The 26162-nt window shown below is 39.9% G+C and overlaps 1 protein-coding gene and 1 pseudogene across 3 annotated transcripts; both read left to right on the top strand.

The window, feature by feature from the left end:
• The first annotated feature begins 1267 nt into the window (after positions 1-1267).
• On the top strand, positions 1268-19500 carry LOC139467410 (inositol polyphosphate multikinase-like). Of its 3 annotated transcripts, none has more exons than XM_071248970.1 (6): positions 1268-1394; positions 8577-8720; positions 14723-14896; positions 17177-17349; positions 17850-17934; positions 18888-19500. In XM_071248970.1, exons 1-6 carry the CDS (start codon positions 1271-1273, stop codon positions 19307-19309), a joined length of 1122 nt encoding a protein of 373 aa, XP_071105071.1. In that variant the 5' UTR covers positions 1268-1270; the 3' UTR covers positions 19310-19500. The 3 variants fall into 3 exon arrangements, with proteins under 3 accessions (XP_071105071.1, XP_071105070.1, XP_071105069.1); XM_071248969.1 differs by having other exon boundaries at positions 1268-1424; positions 17180-17349; XM_071248968.1 differs by having other exon boundaries at positions 1268-1424.
• Positions 19501-24092: 4592 nt separating this feature from the next.
• LOC139467414 (uncharacterized) lies at positions 24093-25039 on the top strand (annotated as a pseudogene).
• Positions 25040-26162: the final 1123 nt, after the last annotated feature.

The following is a 26162-nucleotide window of genomic DNA, read 5'->3' as shown; positions in this document are numbered from 1 at the left end:
CAGAAATGACAATGATATAACTGGTAAAGCAGTAAGATTTAAGTACACCGTGTGTTTTGCAAGAACTACATGGGTAACCAGAAGCTATCTATATCAATAACAGCAAACTGGAAAGAGATATAACCTATATTTAATAACATCTGACAGGATAAGTGATCTCCTCAGTTTGTTTTCTTTCACACTCAAAATAGCATCAAAATCAAAGTGTCCCCATAAAACACTATTATTACCTTTAATATCGTTGAACTTCAAGCAATTCTGTTCATAATAGTATGAGGTGGTCAGGATCGCTGACTTGGTTAATGCATGTCATCGTGTCCAAATTGCGTGGATCGATGATCATGATATCAATCACTGGAATGTCTGGTCCAGACTCGATTATTTACAGACCGCCGTCATATAGCTGGAATATTGCTGAGCGCGGCGTTAAACAACAAACAAACATAACTGTATGAATATATTCTATTGGGAGAAGTTTGAAAATATGAGGGAGCCATGGAGCTTAAGGAAACCCTACATTCTGTAAAATACGCTACGAAACAATAGAACCAAAAGGGCCTGTTGGTGAATATAATCAGACATTGTTGAATTTGAAACTGTTTCTAGCTATTCCTGATTAAGCTAACGCCGTGAGATTAACGCTTTATCGTTCTTTAATCAAACGTAATATGAATAGGAAGAAAATAAAAATTGAAGTGATTTTACGACCTATTACTAGACAAATTACCGAGGAACAAAAGGGCCTATTTAAATGTTAATTGTCTTGAGATTGTCATGTCAAGTTTGAGAGTGACGAAGCATTATAACATGGTACATGCGTACACTGCATGAAAAGGTTTACTGTGATGAAACTGTTCAATGGATTGACGAAATATTCATGTAAAGCTTTAATATACGATCTGTACACCACTCAATTCGGCTGTATGTTAAAATCGAAAAAGCCTAGTGCCATTTAATGATTTCATGATGAAGGACATAATGTACCTTTTTCCTCTGACATATCAACTTTAACGCTTATTTAGGGCCTCTGAGGAGGGAAATTTGATATCTGTATTATTATATGGAGTGGACCACACTGTTTCCTTTCCAACGGTTAATACGAAATCACAAAATTTGGATATTAGGTTCTGACCCCTTCATTTGATTTCGACTTTTGAACTTTAAATTTTCCAAGTAAAACTGCGAAATATGTAGATTGTAGTAACGCTTCATTCACTTCGTCATCGTAGTCATGTGATCAAGTCACATGGTTATTCCGGAAGTGTAATGGATGCAGCAAGTTTATCAATATATTGTGTTGAGGAATGTGTCGTATGGAAAATATTCCACGAAGTACGGGTGTGATTATCAGCTGACTGCAACGACAATGCATCACACAGATCGTGGTTGCACAGGTGATCTAAGTAGGCCTAAAACTGTAACAGGTGCGAGAAATGTCCGTGAGCTCACTGGGCCATACTTAGCCTGTTTTTATGAATACCACATCCGTGACAACGGTCGTGGCCTAGGAAATGGACTCTCCTACTTTTAGTTACTAAACTCTGCTGTAGTCATAGCTTTTGGCCCGGATCTCATTGCAGAATACGATTTATGAGGGTGCCACGCCCCCTCGCCTTAATCCCGAATAAACATCTAGAGCGGGTGGGGCAGATTTCGGACACTTAACGTTCCTAATGGCATGCAAGTTGAACCAAAGTACCTATAGGGGGTGTAAGTAGGTCACGGGACTACGCGAGACATAACGTTATTTAGTACTTCCGGTGACAAACAACGTCTCGCGGCAATGGCGACAGCAGTGTCACGTCGGACAGGGCCCGGCGAATCATATTTGGAACAGGCAGGTGTAACTTAGAAAAACATGACATTGTCACAGGCATTAAAACACTCGAGATGGGGAACATGAATAGCAAGTGTTGGCTTGTCAAAGCAGTTGCAGTGTTGTCAAGACGTCCTATGGTCGATGTGAAACTGGCCGCTACCCATTCATAAATATTGAGGTAAGTTTTTTGCACACTTCTGATAAGTTGGTATAATTGTCAGTGTTGATAAGGCAATACTGGTAGGTTCATGGTTCATCATCACACGTACAATGGTGATGGCGTTGTAAAATGAGCATAAACATTCGTTCTGAAGGTATTTCAATATGCTCTCGGTTTATGCACCATACAATGTTATGGCAAATTTCCATTACATCTATCCTTAACCTTTTCCAATAATAAATGTTCAGCTCTGATAAAGCCGTCACAGAATTATATTTGTAGGTCCAGGGGAGATGACACAAACTATAGTCATATTTAAAGAAGGCCTATCATGTGCATGTTGGCAATGCAAATTTTGTCAATACTTCATGTTGTGCAAGGAGACTTATGGGGGTGCCTGTGTAAATAAATAAGGATATGTGCCAATATCACGATGATAGTGTTATGTGCACTGAAAAATCAGGTTTTATTCACACACAAAAAATATTAATCTAATTTGTAAATAATGATGATTAAATCCTTGCAGTGTTTGTTTTTAAGATCTCTGAAAAGTGACCTCACTTAAATGTATTCTGTATGATGTGAATAGACTTGATCATTACAACCCCATTTAGCATTTGTTTATCATATTCAGTTGAAGGTACAATGTACATGCTTAATTTATTAAGTATATCTTCATGTGGGCATTGTAAGAAATGACTGGTATTTTAGAAGTTTATATTATATGATCTCATAAGGGTTATTTATCTTTTGCAGTTGGGCCATATTTCCATGTTTGAGGGGAGAAAGATTTCCTCATCTGACCCACGAGTAGATGCATATGGATCACCAGAATTAACTTGATGCCAAACATAACTGCACCTCAAGAGCATCTCGGACTATAACATATTTTTTGGAATATTTTGTGGTCAAGCATTGCATTGCCTATGAAAGAACAACTCTTGTTGTGTATACAGGTGTAAACATATTAAAGTTCTATCTGAAGTACTGGTTCTGTAAATGATGTCTGTGACCAACAGAATACACCATATACACTGGACACTTGCTGGAACAGGACCTACTTGTCATCAACATGGTGTTGCAGAACATCTTGGGACTCTCCAGTCCAGTGTGAATCTAGATACTGACACCAGTAACAGTGCATGCTGGCACATTTATTTGTTCAGGTTTGGCATTTGGGAATATTTGCCATGGATGTTTAATACTTGTGACCTTGGAATAAAATTACTGAATAGATCTGAAGCTTATTTATTGTTTTTTGTCTGGGATAATGCCATACAAAAAAAGGTTTTTTAATATTTCTGGTATCAGCCATGATACTGAATTGATATTGAATATAATATCATAACAATGCACATGGAATGTTTATGGGTGAAGAGTTTCAAAAAAAATACAACAGATGCTTACCAATGAAATTTTAACTTAACCAATGGCATGGCAGTTGTTGCTTTGTGAAATGAATTCTTTGTTGAAATATCAACATGTCTTGTTTTTGCATCGCTGTTTTAGGGTCCAGCATGCAAATTACACTGATTCATAGAACAATAGCCAATAAACATTGACATTTCTTGACCAGATCTTAAAACAGATTGGTCCAAATGGATAGCGAAAAATGTGAAAATGTCAGTTACCTCATTTGTTTGACTTGGATTTTGAGCAGAATATTTGAAATACACAAATATATGAAAAATAGGTGCAATTGTTTCTATCTCTGCATCAAGTCAATATGGTTGCACTAAATTTGTGTTCATCAGTGTTGATTGAGTGATAAGGTGAATGTATTAATGTTTTGGACTTGTGGCAATTTTCTTTACTTGGTTCAATTGAGCCTCACAACCAGAAATATTAATTTAAAAAACCCTACCGTTCATCACAATTAATCCTGATATCAATCACAGTCTGCAGTGTCATAACAATTATATTGCTGACAAGGTGTAACACTTTTATTTCTTCCCTCAGAATAACATTACACTTCATATAATAGTAAGAATCTTTCTTAATGTAGGACATGTCATTGGTGATCGCCTACACAATTCAGTGTATTTGTCTTGCATTTTGGCCACTTCTGACTTGAAGTTGCTGTGTGCTGGATGCTGCTTCGACTTTTGGTTGCTGTACAGCAGAAATTCACTCCTGCATAACCAAGAAAAAAACCATTCATGTTCTGCAACAACATAGAGCTAGACATCAAGTACATACACAGTGTAAAATTACCATTGTCCAACACCAGTTCTATTCATCACCGGACTTAACAAATAATGTTTACACAATTTGAAAAATGGGTATATCACTGTGAATATTCATATGGAATACTAACAGCAGTTAAATGTTGCACAAACCTGAAACCACCTAAGACTAAGAGGTCTTCAACTGAATTTCGCAAGTAAAATAAAAAAAAAAATTTTGACTGACACAATTTCATTATGCCCATAATATTGTATATTCGAATGGAATTCGAAATCAAGGGATATGTGTGTTTTACAGGTTAGGGTTTGATATATTTATTTCAAATACTAAATTATAGTCATCGATATAATGTATTGATTTGGTTTCATGGTTATTTGATTAACTATTGAGTGATTTGTGACACTATAATTTTGTTTATGTTTATAATAGAAGTTTCACATATATTCTTTTTTGGTGCATGTTGAGAGGACATTTATTTAATTAGCGTAATTATTTTGGGGATAAATATATATATTGGCAGGGCTATGAAAATCTTTTTGGCCTGCAGTAATGAGACTCATTCATCCAAAATAGGTAATTAAACTTTTAATTATTTCAATAAACCATTTTTGAGTGTGTGTGTGTGTGTGTGTGTGTGTCTTCCTTAATTTTTGTCATTCTTTACATTTAGATGAGAGTAAAACTTTAGTTCAAGCATACCAAAGTGCAAATAATAATAACTCTGCATGTTATCATAACTATTCACATTAAATATACAAACTAATTTTGATAATTACACAACAATTTATGCATATGCTTTATACATTGCATAAACCCTCCTTCATAAAAAACATATTTTGAAATAAGTTTCTCATCAAAGCTAACAAAAGCCATAATGGAAAATTATTTACTTTATTAAAGGTGAGTGACAGAGCAAATATATATATATATGACCAAATATAATGCATTTTTAAATTTAAGTTTCAAACATATGACTGGTTTATTAAATACTGTAAATAGTAAAAAAATAAATTAATAGAATATCCTAAAATATATTTCACGTTTAAAAATATGTTCATGCCATAAATTTTCCAAATTTCATCCCCCAAATCTTGCCTAATAATTTAATACCTATTCAAACTGTCAAAGGCACGGCTTCCTTGACACTGCTCATGCTGTCAGATACCAGAATACCATGGTAAGTTGGGTAATGTGGCCTACCTATTAGTAGTTACATCTTCATAAATAATCTAACATCAGAGAAACATGTAACACATCCTCCGTAATCATAAAACACTGTCCACTGATACTATAAATACGCGTCTGAACGATAGTACCGCACTGGTTGTTAAAATTATTTTAAAGGTAAAGAAAAGAACACATACCTTTACGAACGGTCCTATGGTTGTCAGTTGTCAATCAGGAACCAATAAACCTTGCAGGAATGACAAATAACCGATCATATTATACCGAAATAAGTAAACTTTTACGACTGTCAACAGCGGTGACAACCATGCATGGTAGTATACTTGGTCCCGTCTACAGAGTTAGCTTTGGCGGTCGCGCATTTCGAAAGCAGAACTAGTTCATGAATATTGGCATGTCACCGGAAATGCTAGTACCGGAAGTAGCGCTTCGCGAGACTTACGGGCCCTATTGACTTTGTTTCATCGTATATGTGAAGGGAGGTAACTGCTGTGGTGATTATACTCGGTAGTGGTCGTGTTCATGCGCTTGTTTCAGCAAATTCTTAGGATATTTACTCGACGACTACTTCGGTAGTAATCGGACGCCTGCGGTTGGAGTCGGGCACCCTTGCGGCAGTACCCGGACACTTAAAGAATTTTTTTTAAATGTCTTAACCGAATATAACATAATTACAATTGTGGTTTTTTCATTGTGTCAATGAGAACATCAAAATAATAGCAACATAAATACAACTTCATTGGCTTATCTTCTCATTTTGGCATCACTGTACACAGATACATGTGTTTTCTTATACTGACATTAGTTTTCTTCTCAGTCACTTAACCCAAACGCTGTCACCTTCGAATCCTGTTTCATTCAGTCTTTTTTCTATTGTTTTGAATAAAGTACAACGTTGTGGCTTGATACGCAATAAATAAAAATAGTCTAGTTTTGGGCCCCCGCCCCTAACAGGCCCGCTGTGAGTAATTCTACCAGTAAAGAACGGTGTCGCATTTAAAACGCAACCTTCCGTCATCAAAGAAGTGAGTACTCCTAACAACTGTAAGGGAACTCTGCCGACGACATGGCCAGCCATGTCCCGTAACATTATGCGCATCAGTACATTTGTTTATTGTGTACACGTGTTAATTTGCTGGGTGTCCGGGTACTGCCACTGTCCGAGTACTGCCCCACCCGCTCTAATTGTTTACTTTGAATCCAATTGGTCACCCCTTAATCCCCAATAATACCACAAATCACAAATCACAAAAACATTGAGAAAAGGTCAGATTTGAAGTTAAATAAATATTGAACAAATAAAATGTATAAGGAAACGTTACGAACAACAATGGGTTTTTTCCATGTTGAATCTGCATACGAAATACGATTTTATTTGCGTTCACACTGCTGACCCTTAAATACCCTCTAAATAGACCCCAAATCCCTTTTATGAAAAGGAAGCCTGATTTATATACTACGTATCTAATGCTGTTGGTAATACATATAACATATATATACAATATATTATTGATGAATGACAATGTTGATAAAAATCATTTAGGAGGCGATTGGGTTGTTTATTTGAGAGTATTTATTCCATGCGATGAAACAGGACAGGTCCTGTTCACTGTGTTAGACCTTGTCTGAAGTTACATGTAGGTAGGTGCTAGGGCTGGGGTCCAATTTTACGTCCCGGTACCCCACCCCTAGTTTGCGGTTAGAATCCTAGATTATGTTTCTAGGTTTGTCAAAACCATACCTATGCCCGTGGCTTTCTAGTTTCACCAAAGTGATAAACTTTTGAGACCTACATCACTTTGGGTTTTTCTCCCACATTAAGCTAACATTAAGCTCATTAAAATCAGATCTAAGTTCTCGCTGCCGCTAAACAAAGATCTGAGGACCTTTCATGAACTTTGACTGACCATTGAAATGACTAACAAGAAGTCGACATCAGCCAGTTGGGAAGCAGCTTTCTCGAGCTTTACGGCACTTGTTTCGACCTGGCAACTTCCATTTCAGACTACGCTTGAAAAATATTTTGACACAGTTCTCGGTGAAAAATTTGAAAACTGAACAAACGAACATTCCAGAATGTCTAATATATGATTGAGATTGTATGGCAGTGCTTCCCACGTACTGTGCAACGTCTCCTCCTTTCAAATGTTTATCCCACGGAAACGAGAGATAGACGATAATTTTGACAGAATCAGTCGTACAGGCCGTAACTCATTCGGAATACCCCGTGTTAATGTTTTCGAGGTTGCAGGATTAGAAAACACATTCCAAATGTCACTTTCATGATCTGGTAAGCGACGCTTTGATTAGTTGGATGAAAGGCCTGTCCTCAGATCTTTGTTTACCGATAGCGAAAAGTAAGATATGATTTTAATGTGATTGAACTAACACGCTGTGATATGACTAGAATACTGTTTAAAGCAATATTAAACCCAACTCACTCACTTTAAGCCTTTATCCCACAGAGATGAAAATATAACCTGACTTGATATTTGCTTACAAAATGATCATGGAGACAAGTTTAGAATAGGACTTGCTTGTAACTTAAGTAAGGCTTTTCTTTCTTTCTTTGTTGTTTAACGCAGATTTCAGCAATATTGAAGCTAGTATATGACGGCGGTTTGTAAATAATTGAGTCTGGACCAGACATCCTAGTGATTGACATCATGAGCATAACTGATGTAAGAGGAGATTTAGCTTCTTGGAAAAGGAGGTGCACATATGTACATGCAAGTAACCTGGAAACAATGTTGTCATGGTCAGATTGATGACTGCAGCTTTAGACAGTACTCACTCACTTTGCAAAAATCGTTAATTTAGAGCCCTGATGTTTGCTTTGAAAGTTTTTTTCAAACAGACATGCTGGTCTCTAATGTTTCAGGAAATTGGGTCATCAGTTTGTGAAAAATTGTGTGAAGATCCGGGGTAGAATAGGTCCTCAGCAACCCATGCTTGCCGTAAAAGGCGACTATGCTTGTCTTAAGAGGTGACTAACGGGTCACGCTCGCTTACTTGGTTGATGCATGTCCCAATTGTGTGGATTGATGCTCATGATGTGAATCATTAGAATGTCTGGTCCAGATTCGATTATTTACAGACCGCCGTCATATAGTTGAATGTGACGTTAGACAACAAACAAAACAAAAAAACAGTTTGTGAAAAGCAATAAAGAGTGCATGCACATGTTTGTGAGTTACAGCATCAAGTTTTTAAATTGGATTTCAGAAAGTATGCTGTTATCCTCTGGGAACAGTGTGCAACATGGTGCTGGCAAACCTGACAGTGACGAGGACCAGGGCCAGGTCACAGTGACATCCTTTACAATGCAGGTTGCTGGACATGTCTATGGCAAGAAGGACAAAAAACAAGGTAGACTTGGTAAATATGTGTGCTGGGCTCGATTTAAGGACATTGATTTTAGTTGCACTAGGTGCATGTTGACATGAAAACCAGGTTGCACCCTGGTCTCATAATTTTACGTAATACATGATCCCTGATGACTGTTATGACTCGTATACAGTACTTCTTGTGACAGTATGTATGTAGCAATGTTATCAATGGTGACCGGCTTTTTATGCATAAGGGGGCACGGGTGGCCCAGTCGTTTAAGGCGCCGCGATTTTGCTGTGCAGAGTTGTGTTCCTTGGGCACGCCCGAAACCTATGATTGTGGGTTCGAATCCCGGTTTGCCCCGATTATGTTTCTAGGTTTGTCAGCACCATACCCGTGCTCACCAAAGTGGTAAACATCTGAGACCTGCATCACTTCTGGCTTTCCTCCAACATTAAGCTGACACACCGTGATATAAATGGAATACTGTTAAAAGCTGCGTTAAGCCCAACTCACTCACCTCGCATAATTATTATTGTTAGTTGGATTATCTAAATATCATAACATGATACTACAGTACAGAACATAATCCTGAAGTACCACATGTACTTGGCCAAGTATGAAGGTATCTCTAAACACATGACCTCTTGGCCAACAAGTATGAAGGTATCTGTAAACACATGACCTCTTGGCCAACAATTATGAAGGGATCTGTAAACACATGACCTCTTGGCCAAGTATGAAGGTATCTGTAAACACATGACCTCTTGGCCAAGTATGAAGGTATCTGTAAACACATGACCTCTTGGCCATGCACCTGTGTCGCGAAGTATAAAGAGATGGTCCGAGGCCATGGTGACCATGGTTAAGTGCCTATCGGAGGCGGAAACAGGATTTTGAACGGTGGGCGGCTGCACGTGATACCATGGACACAGATGGCATGTAAACACACGCACGCGCAGGCACACACACACACACACACACACACACACACACACACACAGGATCTGCCAGTGCCTTTGCAAATTTGTGTGGCATGCACAAAAAGACGGTTCAAAAAGTTGTTTCTCAGCCTCGTTGAAAGTGGGTATAAATTGAAAAAACAAAATTAGGTTTGGTCAGGTTATGGAAGTCAATAAATCTCTCCTTTAATCTGATAGTGATTCTTGGATCTGATTTACTTTTGTGATTATGTTATTCCCTCCACTTGAAAGTTTGTAAAAAAAAAAGTTTGAAATAATTTTGCATATGTGTATGGTGTTTAGCGATCGCACCATGACCATGATGACAAATTCACCAGATTTTTAACAGTTCAATGATTTGGAATCTTCTAAATGTGTTTCTGCTAACAATTTATATGTGCGAAAAACAAGCTGAACAAAATGAGCTCTAAGTCCATGTTTATCATCACCATGAATTGTACACTTGACTTACTTATTTACTTGCTTTGGAGATTTAACGTGCGCTTTCCGACTGATGCGTATTTCGCACACGGGCCCGGCCAGGCCATTTAATGTGTTTCCGAAAGGGGCGAGGGTGGTCTGTGCAACCCAAGAGGGGGCTTTAGGGGTTGCTTATATAGAATTTGGGAATTTTGAGATTTGGAATAGATGCCGATGGGGTTGGGGAGGAGAACTAAGGGAGGTGGGTATGGTGGATGATTGTTTGTTTATGTGATTTTGATTTGGTAGGTTATTATGGTTTTAGATGCGTTTTATTAGTTCCGTTTTAATTAAGAATACGCCTAAGGCCTTGAAGTTTTCTAGTTTATTTTGTGGGTTTAGTATTGCTTCTAGAGTGAGAGCCTTGTTTAGATTGAGGATGGTTTGTAATGCGGTTCGATGTGTTAGGTAGTGTGTGCAGTGGATGAGTGCGTGTTCTGGGGTTTCTGGTTGTTTGCAGTGTGGGCAGTTACCTGTAGTGTGTTTTTTTTAATTTTTTAGGTGGTTATTTAGGTTGGTGTGTCCTGTTTGGAGTTTAGTGATTACTCTGTCGATTTTTTTTGATGGATGGAGAATTTTTGGTTTGGTTAGTGGTTTGCTGAGCACTCTTTTGATTTGGCTATTTGAGTTTAGATATAGGTTATGCCATTTTTTTGTGATTTTTTGTTTGTTTACACTTTTAATTTCTGATTTTGAGATGGGTAAGTTTAAGCTTATTTCTGGGATTTTGAGGGATAGTTTAGCTGCTTTATCGGCGTTTTCATTACCGTATATTCCTACGTGGGCGGGTATCCACAAGAAGGTTATTTCTTTGCCTGCCTTAGTTGGTTCATTGGAGCTTTTAAGTATTTGATTTATTAATTTAGGTCGGTTTTTGGTATTTTTGTTTTGGAGGGCTTGTAGTCCACTTAGGGAGTCAGTAAGTATTAGGATTTTTTGGTGGTTTTTTGATTCTTGATTGTGGAGGGCTGAGGCCATGCCCATTAGTTCTGCCGTGAATATTGATTGGTTATTTGTACACTTGAACCAGGGAATTGCTAATTGTACAGGGATACTCTAGACTATAGAAATACAGAATACCTTCATTCATTCGTGTAGTGAATACTGATCATTCATGGAGTGAATACTGATCATTCATATCGTGAATACTAATCATTCATGGAGTGATTACTGATCATCCGTGGAGTGAATACTGATCATTCATGGAGTGAATACTGATCATTCATGGAGTGATTACTGATCATCCGTGGAGTGAATACTGATCATTCATGGAGTGACATCATGACATCTGTGTTGTGTAGGAATGCTGCACCTCACTGACATCAGTGTAACTTCAAGGCCTTAGGCGTATTCTTAATAAAAACGGAACTAATAAAACGCATCTAAAACCATAATAACCTACCAAATCAAAATCACATAAACAAACAATCATCCACCATACCCAGCTCCCTTAGTTCTCCTCCCCAACCCCATCGGCATCTATTCCAAATCTCAAAATTCCCAAATTCTATATAAGCAACCCCTAAAGCCCCCTCTTGGGTTGCACAGACCACCCTCGCCCCTTTCGGAAACACATTAAATGGCCTGGCCGGGCCCGTGTGCGAAATACGCGTCAGTCGGAAAGCGCACGTTAAATCTCCAAAGTAAGTAAATAAGTAAGTGACATCAGTGTTGTGTAGGAATGCTGTACCTCACTGACATCTGTGTTGTGTAGGAATGCTGCACCTCACTGACATCAGTGTTGTGTAGGAATGCTGTACCTCACTGACATCAGTGTTGTGTAGGAATGCTGTACCTCACTTACATCTGTGTTGTGTAGGAATGCTGTACCTCACTGACATCTGTGTTGTGTAGGAATGCTGCACCTCACTGACATCAGTGTTGTGTAGGAATGCTGTACCTCACTGACATCAGTGTTGTGTAGGAATGCTGTACCTCACTGACATCAGTGTTGTGTAGGAATGCTGTACCTCACTGACATCAGTGTTGTGTAGGAATGCTGTACCTCACTGACATCAGTGTTGTGTAGGAATGCTGTACCTCACTGCGTTGTGTTGTGTAGGAATGCTGTACCTCACTGCGTTGTGTTGTGTAGGAATGCTGTGCCTCACTGACATCAGTGTTGTGTAGGAATGCTGTACCTCACTGCGTTGTGTTGTGTAGGAATGCTGTACCTCACTGCGTTGTGTTGTGTAGGAATGCTGTGCCTCACTGACATCAGTGTTGTGTAGGAATGCTGTACCTCACTGTGTTGTGTTGTGTAGGAATGCTGTACCTCACTGCGTTGTGTTGTGTAGGAATGCTGTGCCTCACTGACATCAGTGTTGTGTAGGAATGCTACACCTCACTGTGTTGTGTTGTGTAGGAATGCTGTACCTCACTGTGTTGTGTTGTGTAGGAATGCTGTACCTCACTGTGTTGTGTTGTGTAGGAATGCTGTGCCTCACTGACATCAGTGTTGTGTAGGAATGCTGTACCTCACTGTGTTGTGTTGTGTAGGAATGATGTACCTCACTGTGTTGTGTTGTGTAGGAATGCTGTACCTCACTGTGTTGTGTTGTGTAGGAATGCAGTACCTCACTGTGTTGTGTTGTGTAGGAATGCTGTGCCTCACTGACATCAGTGTTGTGTAGGAATGCTGTACCTCACTGTGTTGTGTTGTGTAGGAATGCTGCACCTCACTGTGCTGTGTTGTGTAGGAATGCTGCACCTCACTGTGTGGTGTTGTGTAGGAATGCTGTACCTCACTGTGTTGTGTTGTGTAGGAATGCTGTACCTCACTGTGTTGTGTTGTGTAGGAATGCTGTACCTCACTGTGTTGTGTTGTGTAGGAATGCTGTACCTCACTGTGTTGTGTTGTGTAGGAATGCTGCACCTCACTGTGCTGTGTTGTGTAGGAATGCTGCACCTCACTGTGTTGTGTTGTGTAGGAATGCTGCACCTCACTGTGCTGTGTTGTGTAGGAATGCTGCACCTCACTGTGTTGTGTTGTGTAGGAATGCTGTACCTCACTGTGCTGTGTTGTGTAGGAATGCTGCACCTCACTGTGCTGTGTTGTGTAGGAATGCTGCACCTCACTGTGTTGTGTTGTGTAGGAATGCTGTACCTCACTGTGCTGTGTTGTGTAGGAATGCTGTACCTCACTGTGTTGTGTTGTGTAGGAATGCTGCACCTCACTGTGTTGTGTTGTGTAGGAATGCTGTACCTCAGTGTGTTGTGTTGTGTAGGAATGCTGTACCTCACTGTGTTGTGTTGTGTAGGAATGCTGCACCTCACTGTGCTGTGTTGTGTAGGAATGCTGCACCTCACTGTGTTGTGTTGTGTAGGAATGCTGTACCTCACTGTGTTGTGTTGTGTAGGAATGCTGCACCTCACTGACATCAGTGTTGTGTAGGAATGCTGCACTTCACTGTGTTGTGTTGTGTAGGAATGCTGCACCTCACTGTGTTGTGTAGGAATGCTGTACCTCACTGACATCAGTGTTGTGTAGGAATGCTGCACTTCACTGTGTTGTGTTGTGTAGGAATGCTGCACCTCACTGTGCTGTGTTGTGTAGGAATGCTGCACCTCACTGTGTTGTGTAGGAATGCTGCACCTCACTGTGTTGTGTTGTGTAGGAATGCTGTACCTCACTGTGTTGTGTTGTGTAGGAATGCTGTACCTCACTGACATCAGTGTTGTGTAGGAATGCTGAACCTCACTGTGTTGTGTTGTGTAGGAATGCTGCACCTCACTGTGTTGTGTTGTGTAGGAATGCTGCACCTCACTGTGTTGTGTTGTGTAGGAATGCTGTACCTCACTGTGTTGTGTTGTGTAGGAATGCTGTACCTCACTGACATCAGTGTTGTGTAGGAATGCTGCACCTCACTGTGCTGTTTTGTGTAGGAATGCTGCACCTCACTGTGTTGTGTTGCGTAGGAATGCTGTACCTCACTGACATCAGTGTTGTGTAGGAATGCTGCACCTCACTGTGCTGTGTTGTGTAGGAATGCTGTACCTCACTGTGTTGTGTTGCGTAGGAATGCTGCACCTCACTGACATCTGTGTTGTGTAGGAATGCTGCACCTCACTGACATCTGTGTTGTGTTGTTTAGGAATGCTGTACCTCACTGACATCTGTGTTGTGGTGTGTAGGAATGCTGCACCTCACTGACATCTGTGTTGTGTTGTGTAGGAATGCTGCACCTCACTTACATCTGTGTTGTGTAGGAATGCTGCACCTCACTGACATCTGTGTTGTGTAGGAATGCTGCACCTCACTGACATCTGTGTTGTGTAGGAATGCTGTACCTCACTGACATCTGTGTTGTGTAGGAATGCTGCACCTCACTGACATCTGTGTTGTGTAGGAATGCTGTACCTCACTGACATCTGTGTTGTGTAGGAATGCTGCACCTCACTGACATCTGTGTTGTGTAGGAATGCTGTACCTCACTGACATCTGTGTTGTGTAGGAATGCTACACCTCACTGACATCTGTGTTGTGTAGGAATGCTGTACCTCACTGACATCTGTTTTGTGTAGGAATGCTACACCTCACTGACATCTGTGTTGTCTAGGAATGCTGCGCCTCACTGATTTCTGTGTTGTGTTGTATAGGAATGCTGCACCTCGGAGAGGGACTGATTCTGAAGGCACTGCAGGATCCACCTCGGGGAGCAAGAGAGCTACAGTTCTACCAACGAGTCTTCTCCCCCACCAATACTGATGAGGTCACCATGGCTCTCCGGAGATTCATGCCAGCCTACCATGGCACGATGGAGTTTGATGGAGGTAACTACCAGTCATATCAACTGTTCGTGTTCTTGTGTTTAGAACTTGAATCATATCAATGACATTGTATCACACCCAACTGTGGACAATGTGGTTTCAGTACAGATCAGCTTGATTAGCACATACTCACCACTGGAGTTTTATATCACTGAATGAAGGTGAGCTGCAGTACATCTGATACTCTAGTATTCTATCCTAATGTACCGGTACTTGTATTCTGGGCTCTGCTAAACAACTGATGAAACTGCTGTTCTGGTAAAACTTACAGCATTAGAAATTGGCACTAGTCCTGAAGTCCTTGCCATGCTGCCCAATAGTTAAGGTATCATAAGGACTAGTAGAAATTTTCCTTTTTACAGGTTTTGCTATATGTTATCATTATAAGGACTAGTGGATCAAGCCAGTTAGTTTCTACCAATGACTTACATGTTCTTTCTAAAGGAGATATCATTGTTTGTTCAAATAGTTGTGATTTTATTCTGAAAACAAATCCACTTTCAGAAAGGTGAAAACTTATGTACTTAAAATAAAATCTTTAAGTTGATTCATGTTTGCCCAAAGCTTTATGATCCAACTCCAAGCTTTCTATTTGAATTCATTTGTCATAAATTGTTCCTGTTCCCTGAAGAATGTGAAGTGTCTACCTATATCAATACTTCAAATCCGGAAATTAACGCGAGCGTGAAATAAAGGCGAAAAATGCAAGTGGTCTTTGCTCCCATTATTCAACATCGCATTTATATCAAAAATTAGACATTTTTTGGATAGCAGAAATACCAACTTAGACATATGCTGAAAACAAACAACTATGTATTCCACATCACTGGTTATTGAGCTGACTGACTGACTGATATAGAAGATTTAACGTGCGCTTTCCGACTGTAGCGTATTTCGCACACGGGCCTGGCCAGACCATTTAGTGTATTCCGAAAAGGGTGAAAGTGGTGTGTGCAACCCAAGAGGGGGCTTTTAGGGGTTGCTTAATTATATTGAATTTTTGGAATTTTTAAATTTGGAATAAATGCCGAGGTGGGTGGAGGAGGGAACTAAGGGAGCCGGGTGAGGTGGGTGTTTGTATGTTTATTGGATTTTGGATTGGTAGATTAATTAGTTTTTAGATGTGCTTAATTAGGTCTGTTTTGATTAGGAATACGCCTAGGGCCTTGAAGTTTTCTAGTTTATTTTGAGGGTTTAGTATTTCATCTAGAGTAGGAACCTTATTTAGATTGAGGGTGGTTTGTAGTGTGGTTCTGTGTGTTTGGTTGTGGGTGCAGTGGATGAGTGCGTGTTCTGTGGTTTCGGGTTGTTTGCAGTGGGGGCAGTTGCCTGTGATGTGCCTTTTAAGATTTTTTAGGTGGTTATTTAGGTTAGTGTGTCCTGTTTGGAGTTTTGTAATTAATCTGTCAATTTTTTTTGAGGGGTGTAGGATTTTAGGTTTGGCTAGCAGTTTTCTGAGCACTTTTTTGATTTGGCTATTTGAGTTTTGATATTGATTATGCCATTTTTTGGTTATTTTTTGTTTGTTTACACTTTTAATTTCTGATTTTGAGTTGGGTAGGTTTAGGCTTATTTCTGGTATTTTGAGAGATAATTTAGCTGCTTTATCGGCGCTTTCGTTGCCGTAAATTCCTACGTGGGTGGGGATCCACAAGAAGGTTATTTGTTTGCCTGCTTTTGTTAGGTCGTTAGAGCTTTTAAGTATTTGGTTTATTAATTTAGGTCGTTTTTTGGTATTTTTGTTTTGGAGGGCTTGAGCAGTTATTGAGCAGCCTTGTCAGAAGTATATAAACAATGTCATTCAGATACTAATAACATCCTGTGAATTGTCACTGCTTGGATCAACACAAGAGTTCTACTCACTTATGTCATCACTGATCACACCTGAAAGTCCAGACAGATGCCACCCACGCAGCAACACAGTGTCTTTGTTGCATCAAAGGCCGACACGAGCCAGCACGCACGTATTGCTTTAGCAGAAATCTCGACTCAGCACTAATAAGCGGTGTTATTTGGTGTGTGATTGGATTAAGGTGAGGATTCTCCAGTAAACCTGACAGAGGATGTTTTCTTTTGCTATAAATCCCCTGATGCCAGAGAGGAGGAGGGATTCAGATTTAGTCGCATTTTTGGATAGGGAACAGTGGTCGCATTTTGGGGGGGGGAGACGCATTTATGTCACGATTTACAGTATTTGAAACTGTTGGACTACATGACAAGGTGACCTCGATTGCTGTGCACTATTTTTACATTTCATTTTAACGTGGTTGAATATTTTTTCAGTAGGGTTTCTGAAGCTTGAGAATATTGTTGAGCACTACACACAGCCCTGTATAGCTGATGTGAAGATGGGGAAGGTGACGTCCGACCCTCACGCCACGCCAGAGAAGGCAGCGTACGAGAAGTCCAAGTGTCCTAGTGCCGCTATACTCGGCTTCCAGATCTCAGGAATGATGGTGAGGAGACGTATTGGGGATAATGTGTGTTGTCCAAATGACCAGACTGACCTGTAACTTTGTTAAAAAAATAACAAATGTTTTGACCCTGTCAAAGTTAAGCCTTTTTTCGATCCCATGGTGTGTAGATTTTCTTTCCAAACCTTGGCATATGTGCTCAGAATTAAAAAAAAAGAGTTTTCTATCAGTTCGCTGTAATGTACTTGTACAGTGTTTGAAATAAAACAAAATGCCAGGCTGCCATCAGGACCCACAGATATTAGAACCTGCAGGCCCTGACTAAACTCTTCAGGCCCTCTTTTAAAAAAACTGAAGCTTATCGTGGCAAATAAATTGACACATATTTAGTGCAGGCCACAAGGACCCATACAAACTCGAAACTACTGGCCCGACACAAGATCTACCTGCCACGGTCCTGCGGGCAGGCGCTTATCTCAAACACTGCTTGTATGGACAGTGTCAACAATGTTAAAGTCTTCTCACTGGTTCATTTGTTCTAGATTTATCAGCGTGACACTGGTCAGTATGAGAGAGTGGACAAGATAGCCGGACACAAACTGACCACAGATAACATGATAAGTGAAGGTGAGTGAAAGGCCCTCCATGTTTGGAGTCATTTTTCGTGACAGGAGATATCTTACAATCATATCTTGTGAAAATGTTCACCATTCTGGTTGTAACATGGCATGACCACATGAATCCAAAGTGTCTCCTCAATCTCATTAAATTCAGATCTGCATTCTCGCTGCCGCTAAACAAAGATCTGAGGACATCCCATTAAGGGTCATGTCAGAACGACCTTTCGCAAACTTTGACCGACCACTGAAACAACTAACAAGAAGTCAACATCAGCCAATTAGAAAGCAGCTTTCTCGAGCTTTATGGCATTCATTTCAACCTGGCGACTTTCATGTCAGACTACGCTTGAAAAATATGTTGTCACAGTTCTCGATTAAAATTTTGAAAACTGAACAAATGAATATTCCAGAATGTCTAATATATGGTTGAGAGGTTGCATAATTAGAAAACACATTCCGACTGTCACTTTCAAGATCTGGTAAGCGACACTTTGATTGGTGGGATGAAAGGTCGCTCTGACGTGACCCGTAATGGAATGTCCTCAGATCTTTGTTTAGCGACAGCGAGAACTAAGATCTTATTTTAATGAGATTGAGTGTCTTGTTTTTTTAGCAATCACTTTGTTCTATATATGAAAAACACCCCCACCTCCAGCACTACTGAGAGTACTGGACAAGAAAAAAAGAGATGCAAAGGTATATCCCTGTACAGGGTTAAGCTAGACCAGCACAGAGGCCAACATTTGGCGCCATGTCAGTAGCATGTCTGATAAAGCCTTGAAGTATATATGGTGAAACCCTGTTCTTGGTGTCATTGTCCAAATTACTGAACTGGTACATGTTAATATCCTTTTTACTTGATAGTTGTTCCAGCAGTAATTGTCTGAAAGGTTGGACCTCCGGATCGCCAGTGTTGTTTCAGTATGTTGAATAAGTACACTTTGTTTTTTTATGTTTCAGGTATAGGAAAATTCTTCGGCTATCCCAAGGCCATTCGAAAGGATGTGATAGAGATATTATTATCCAAGCTCCTTGACTTGCAATATTGGTTTACCTCACAAAGACAATACTCATTCTATGGAAGCTCTTTGTTAATAGTGTACGAAGCATTTATCTGTGACAAAGACACTTCATCTGGTCAATCCAGTTCATCCTCACAGTCAAAAACCTGCAATGCCACCGTGTCATCAACATCCAAAAACCAGGGTTCTTCTGAATCCAACTGTCAGTCAGCTACTTGTTCTGAAACGTTGCCAAAGATTGATGTGAGAATGATTGATTTTGCCCATGTGTTTTCCACTCCAGCAGAGGACAGCAACTACCTCCATGGCCTGACCAATCTTATACAGCATTTACGTCTTTTGTTGGAGTTTGAAAGTTGATATATGTGTTATTTGTGAGATATAGATTCATGAAGCAGTTATTTTAAGATTGACCAATTGTTATGATATTATTTACACTGAGATTAACACAATTTTGAAGTGGGAAGAGTGGCGTATGCAAGCTGAAGTCAAGACGTTCAAGAGTATGTTAATGTTTTCCCATGTAGCATTGTCATGTGGTGGTTATATAGTTGGAGATGAATGCAGTAAAATCTGTATGCTCGTGTTTTGTCGTTTCTCACCTTGTAGACTCAGAAGTCCTGGAGATAATAAAAGCACAGGTTTACTGAAATAAGAAACAAGCAGTGGGCCAATACAAGATATGCTGTACGAACGCTGGTGAAAGAGCTCTAAGCCTAACAAACAAAACCAACAATTGTGAAAGTGTTTTTAATTTTATTTTTCAACGTGATCTCCCTGCTTTTCAATACATTCTCATATCGAAAGTAAAGCTTTTGAATTCTAGTCAGGAAGGAGTTTTCTGAAGCCACCCTGAAAAACCCATTCTTTGAGGTCATTGTTGTGAGGTGTGAGGCATTGCCATGAAAGATGTAGAACTCCAGCAGTCAGCATTCCTTGCCGCTTTTCTTTCATAGAATGTCTCAGGCGATGAAGCAAATCAGCATATTAGGCACCGGTACTTGACTTGCTAAGTAATAGTAGTATACTCATGTTTCATCACTCGTTACTAATCTCTTTTTGAATTTGACTAAATCCTCCTCAATTAGCTCTAAATTTTCTCTGTCAGTTCTTTTTTCCTTAAGATCAGAATTTTGAAACTCTGGCAGCCAACGAGGGATATCTTATTCATCTGTAAATGTTCATGAATAATAGTTTTAATGGATCCATGGCTTAGACCTGTGTCTTCCTTAAGTTAAGCAATGGTAATACGTCTTTCTGACAGAAAACATTTTTCAGTCCCCTTGATTGAATCTTCAATGAGGGACGTCTTGACCTAGGGTCATCATCAAGGCTTGTTCTCCCAGCCTTAAACATAGCTGCTCAACACTTAACAGTGGAATAGCTAGGACACTTATCCCCATAAACTTGTGACATGCGGTCATGAATTTCTTAGGGAGTACTTTTCTCTAAAGTAAAAAACTTGATGACTTGATGACTGCTTGGTACTCATTCTTTTCCATTTCTGTGTCAATTTGGACCCCTATCGCGTTCAACTGGCTGTCACTAATATACAAACGGCCTCAACAGACCAAATACACTTGCAATGAACTCCTCAAACAATGTACTACATTGACTAGTTCACTTTGTTATGGCCCATAGTTAAAAATTAGTCAGACTTTGAACTTTTTCCAGACCTCGTGGGGCGGTCGGGTAGCCTAGTGGTTAAAGCGCTCGCTCGTCACGCCAAAGACCCGGGTTCGATTCCCGACATAGGTACAATGTGTGAAGCCCATTTCTGGTGTCCCCCGCCGTGATATTGCTGGAATATTGCTAAAAGCAGCGTAAAACCAAACTCGCTCACTCACTCCAGACCTCCTATTAGGAGTCCTTTGGTCTAGTGGTAGAGCGTCTTCCCTGAGAGCGGAAGGTCTATGGTTCGACCCTCGGTCGTGTCATACGTTAGAAGATGGTACTTGTTATTACCCCTAAAATATTCACGCATCAGACCAAAGGCCTGGCTCTTCTTCCCTACATTGCAACAATGTGTTGTGCCCACTTGGAGGTATTGGTCACTGTGATATTGCTGAAATGTTTGTTAAGGAATCATAAAACAATACTCATTCTCTCACTCACTCTTTCAATGATGTATCAAGTAAATGAAGTTTGCTGATCATTAATTGGAATCCCAGACTTGTTTTCAATGGGGTCATGTGCCTCTATTTCTCAAAAATGGTAAATATCTAGTAGCTGTGTAACAGACTTTCCTCCCACATTAAGCTGTCAAGCTGTGATTTTGTTTAACGCTGCACTCAGCAATATTCCACCTATATAACGGCGACTGTAAATAATCGAGTCTGGACCAGACAATCCAGTGATTGACGTCATGGGCATCGATCCATGTTACCAAGCTCTTCTTATAAACTTTATTGTGGGATTTTAATCATGAGGAAAATGATGAGATTTTGTGTTCTGAACAAAACAGCTTTCTTAAAGGGAAGTCGACCACAGTGCATGTATCGACTGTCAACAATAGAAACTTGAAGAGCATGGGGAGACAGACCTTTCTTGCATTTGTTGATTTTAAGAAAGCTTCTGACTGTTTAAACAAAGGTATTTTATGGAACAGACTGTGGGATATTGGAATTGAAGGGAAGATAGTTACTGCAATCGTATCACTATAGAGAGGTGTTCAGTCGTGTATCCGGAGTAATGGGTTCTCCACGCCTTGGTTCAATGGACGACGGCAGGGATGGCCTACTCTCATCTCCTCCGTTTAATTTGTATATAAACGATTTCATATCTACACTGAGTGAGTTAGTGAGTGAGTTGAGTTTAACACCGCTTTTAACAGTATTCCAGTTATATCACAGCGTGTCAGCTTAATGTGGGAGGAAAGCCTGAAGTGATGCAGGTCTCAGACGTTTACCACTTCGGTGAAACCCATGAGCACGGGTATGGTGCTAACAAACCTAGTAACATAATCGGGGTGAACCGGGATTCGAACCCAAAATCATAGTATTCTGGCGTGCCCAAGGGACGCAACTCTGCACAACGAATCGCGGCGCCTTAGACGACTTGGCCACACGTGCCCCCATATCTACACTGAATGTGACGGAGATCGGAGTACACATTGACAAGTGTGTCGGTGTTCTCGTATACCCTATGATATTATTTTGCTAGCTGAAACTGAACAGGACCTAAACACACTCCTTGATGGAGTCAACAGTGTATGTTGAATAAAATGTGTGTAAATACCACCACGTCGAAAATTGTAAATTTCAGGAGCCAATCAGTCAGGCGGACAGATTCTGTATTCCAATGTGGAAACACAAATCTTGAAGTGGAGGAAAGCTACAGTTATCTCGGCCTTCTGTTGACAGAACATCTGGACTACTATCGGGTGGGAAAGGCTGTCGCAAGCGCAGCTAGTAGAGCCCTAGGACTTCTTGTATCGAAAAGTTAAATTCTAGGAGGAATTCAGGATAGACCCTTTACAAAACTTCACGATTCCGTGATGTGGGCAACTACAATCTCATTAAAATCAGATCGAAGTTCTCACTGCCGCTAAACAAAGATCTTTGAGATTGAGGGCAACTATCGATTACGATGCTGCAATATGGAGAGCATTGCATATACCAGCCACCCGTGAAGACCCGGGATAGAGTAGCTCTTCAGCAACCCATGCGACTATGGCGGCTAAAAGGCGACTATGCTTGTCGGGATCGAGAGGTCAGACTCGCTGACTTGGTTGATGCATGTCATCGTATCCCAATTACGTGGATCTATGCTCATGGCGTCAATAACTGGGTTGTGTGGTCCAGACTCGATTATTTACAGACCGCCGTCACATAGCTGGAATATTGCTGAGTGCGACGTTAAACAACAAACAAACCAAGCATGAACGCTGAGCACAACCGAGCTATGGTATAATTATGGGGATGAAGAAGTTTACACCAATAGTGCAGTTGCAGGCGATAATGGATGAGAGCCATCAGTTTGAATATGGAAGAATGTTGGTTTTTAAAGTTTCCAAGTGGGCAAGTATTCAATACCATAACAATGGAACATTAGACGTTCATAAGCGTGACAGACACTCGACTTTAACCTTGTACTTAATAACCTGACCTTGAGGTCAACCGATCTGAGTTATTACTACCATGACGTGCACATGACCTCGTACTTAATAACCTGCCCTTGACCTGACCTTACGCGAGCTGTTCGCTTCACGTACGTAAAAGGTGTTTCGTGTGTATTGTACCGTGAAAACACTTTGTTCACTCAACACATTTCAATCATCAATATGTTCTGTCGCACTCGGTGAACACTAATTGAACCATCGTCAGAGATATGTAGGTTACAGCCTCGTGAGAGTGAAATACTATTTTGTTTAAAATATTATCCGAACAAACTACATATGTATGTTTTAGGTTTCAATATAATGTCTCTTTTCATTATGTATATATATAATTCATTTACGGGATAGAAATGGATCTACATCAATTTTCCTTCAAAACTAAGCGTAAAAAATAATCGAACCCTTTATATAGTTTTTCATTTATAATGAATCATAATGAAGTTAACTTTACACTATTATTAATGCAGTATTTGGAATTTGAATCTAATCATTCAATGGCTACGAAGATAACAGGTTCGTACTGTTTTATTCCATGTTAAGTACACCACAACCACAGCTGGCGGAATGTAGCACATGGTGAACATTAGCGCACAGTTTCCACGACGTCTCGGCCAATCACCATCTACGGGATAGAAATGGATCGTCACAGACTGCTGTTAAAGGCATGTAATCAATGTATGTCAGATTAGAAGTTTCTTGACTGGGCGTCCTGTGACCATGGTTTGAATCGGTTATATCCCATTAGTTAGACGTCCCAATTGTTAGACATGTTTATTTAGGCAAAGAGGGAATATACCTACAGGTGTAATGGATCAGTCCTAATTAGATTAAAGTACTGAGTAGGGATAGGCGACTCACAGTTTAGGGAGTATATATGTTATAATTTCGTTTTATTAACCTAAATTACCTTACTCTCAGCACAGGTTCAATAGGCATGAGATTAACTATGTAAACTATGGAGTAGCTTAATTGTCTTACTGAATGATCAGTTGAAGTTTAGATTATCTACTCATCAAACAAATAAAAATGATCTTGGGGTACGTATCATTATCAGTATCGATATGGCTGGTTTAAGGAAAGCAGAGTACCTCACCTCTCGGCGTGGAAGTGAGCAGTTGATATTAGATGGATATATTTACAACAGAAACCGCGAGAGGCAAACCTGCACACATTGGAGATGTGTCGTCAAGACGTGCAATGGGAAATGTGCGACTGTCGGTGACTTTCTTTGCAATCAGTCGGAACATAACCATCCGCCTGAAGATGAAACCAGAGTGAACTTAGTCAGCAATCTTCGTAAAAGAGCGCGAGAAGAAACCACACAGATGCATGCATTGTACGAGGAGCAAGTCACTCAAGTAGATGAAGCCAACATGCCAGCGATGCCATCATTTCAGAGCGTGAAAAGTGCACTTTACAGGTAAATATCATCCCGTATTTTTTACTTGGTTCGAATTTACTTCTTCTTTTTTAGGTCCCACATAACTTGTTTCGCTCTTAAACATTTCAAGTTAATGAAATCATTATCAATATTTCATGTAACATACGTGTAACTGTTCCTTTGCTCTTGTTCAGGCGTTACATTCCAGCGTTACCCAGGTCGCGGTCAGCAATATACATTGAAGACAAATGGTCAGAGACAACAGATGGACGTCCCTTTCTACTTCAGCGACGGCGACGATGACAAGATCCTGGCGTTCTCCACTGCAGAGCAGATACAAGCCCTCCAGGAAGCTGACACCCTTTACATGGATGGTACCTTCACAGCATGTCCAGGTTTATGGGATCAAGTATACATCATTCATGCCAGAGTTGGTCCCAACACCTTCCCTCTAGTGTTCGCCCTGTTGCCAGATCGCCAAGCAACAACCTATGGCCGGCTTTTTCGACAACTGAAGACAGAAGTTCAAGAGCGACTCAGCAGACCTCTGTCACCTAGCACACTTGCTTCGTCTGGGATAAATAAACTGTAAAAGTTATTAAATGTAAAGTGTACATTACCAAAAACTGTCACAAAGTGTTGTTACAAACTGTATAAAATTTATCAAATGTAAAGTGTCATTAAATGTTAAGTATAATATTAAAGTATCTATTTAAAGCTGCTTTGCTTTGTTTGTCAGATCTTATCTGGACTATTCCATTTTAAAGTCTGAGGTAACAAGCATAAGGATTAGTGTGCACTCAACCGTTTAAAGTGTTGTTATAAGCTGTCTAACTATTGGGACGTCTAACTAACACCTTTGAATCTCGTGCCTGACCTACGTACCGCATCAAGTCTTTTCAATAGGCAATTGTCAGACGGACAGAAGCGGAGGAGTCGTCACGACGACATCTATTGAAAACATATACCTACAGACCACATGACATTTGAATGATGTACTGCTCGAACACACATCCTTACAATTCTAACGGACTAGAAGTTTCTTGACTTAGAAAATCCGCTTCAAAATATTAGAAGGTTGTTTTATTTCACGTGAAAAACTACTCGTTTAACCAATACCAAGAAAAATAGAGTGAAATAACGCAGTTTTAAGAAATTTTACACCAAATCATTTCACATGTAGAAAGTTTGGGATGAAAAAAATCGTGTTTCATCTTTATTTCATTGACAATATACAGTCGTCTCTGTATAAACATATTTTTATTTTTTTATTGTTGATAAAAATATTGTGTTCTACATCAATTTTCCTTCAAAACTAAGCGTAAAAAGTCATCGAACCCTTTATATAGTTTTTAATTTATAATGAATCATAATGAAGTTAACTTTACACTATTATTAATGTAGTATTTGTAATTTGAATCTAATCATTCAATGGCTACGAAGATAACAGGTTCGTACTGTTTTATTCCATGTTAAGTTCACCACAACCACAGCTGGCGGAATGTAGCACGTGGTGAACATTAGCCCACAGTTTCCACGACGTCTCGGCCAGTCACCGTCTATATCTATTACAACCATTGTCGAACATTGAAATATACTATGTTTAAAAGTTAACGATCATTCCAGTTTGGTTCTTGGCTTAAAGTGGAAGCAATATTCACCGTCTCCCGTTGAGGTTCATCTTTACTTCTTCTTGTTTTGTCACTGAACGAAAA

The sequence above is a fragment of the Haliotis cracherodii genome, unplaced genomic scaffold (assembly GCF_022045235.1).
Source record: "Haliotis cracherodii isolate W230 unplaced genomic scaffold, xgHalCrac1.p SCAF_2, whole genome shotgun sequence".
Lineage (NCBI taxonomy): Eukaryota > Metazoa > Mollusca > Gastropoda > Lepetellida > Haliotidae > Haliotis > Haliotis cracherodii.
The sequence above is the reverse complement of the archived record's forward strand: the minus strand, read 5'-3'. Positions and strand labels throughout refer to the sequence as shown.

What these genes read in the sequence shown, in the direction of transcription:
- LOC139467410 (XM_071248968.1), top strand. Translation starts at nt 1,271, where the DNA reads ATGCAGCAAGTTTATCAATATATTGTGTTGAGGAATGTGTCGTATGGA. An exon ending in CACGATGGAGTTTGATGGAG is followed by an intron (nt 14,897 to 17,176) that starts GTAACTACCAGT and finishes ATATTTTTTCAG; the next exon opens with TAGGGTTTCTGAAGCTTGAG. An exon ending in AGATAACATGATAAGTGAAG is followed by an intron (nt 17,935 to 18,887) that starts GTGAGTGAAAGG and finishes TTTATGTTTCAG; the next exon opens with GTATAGGAAAATTCTTCGGC.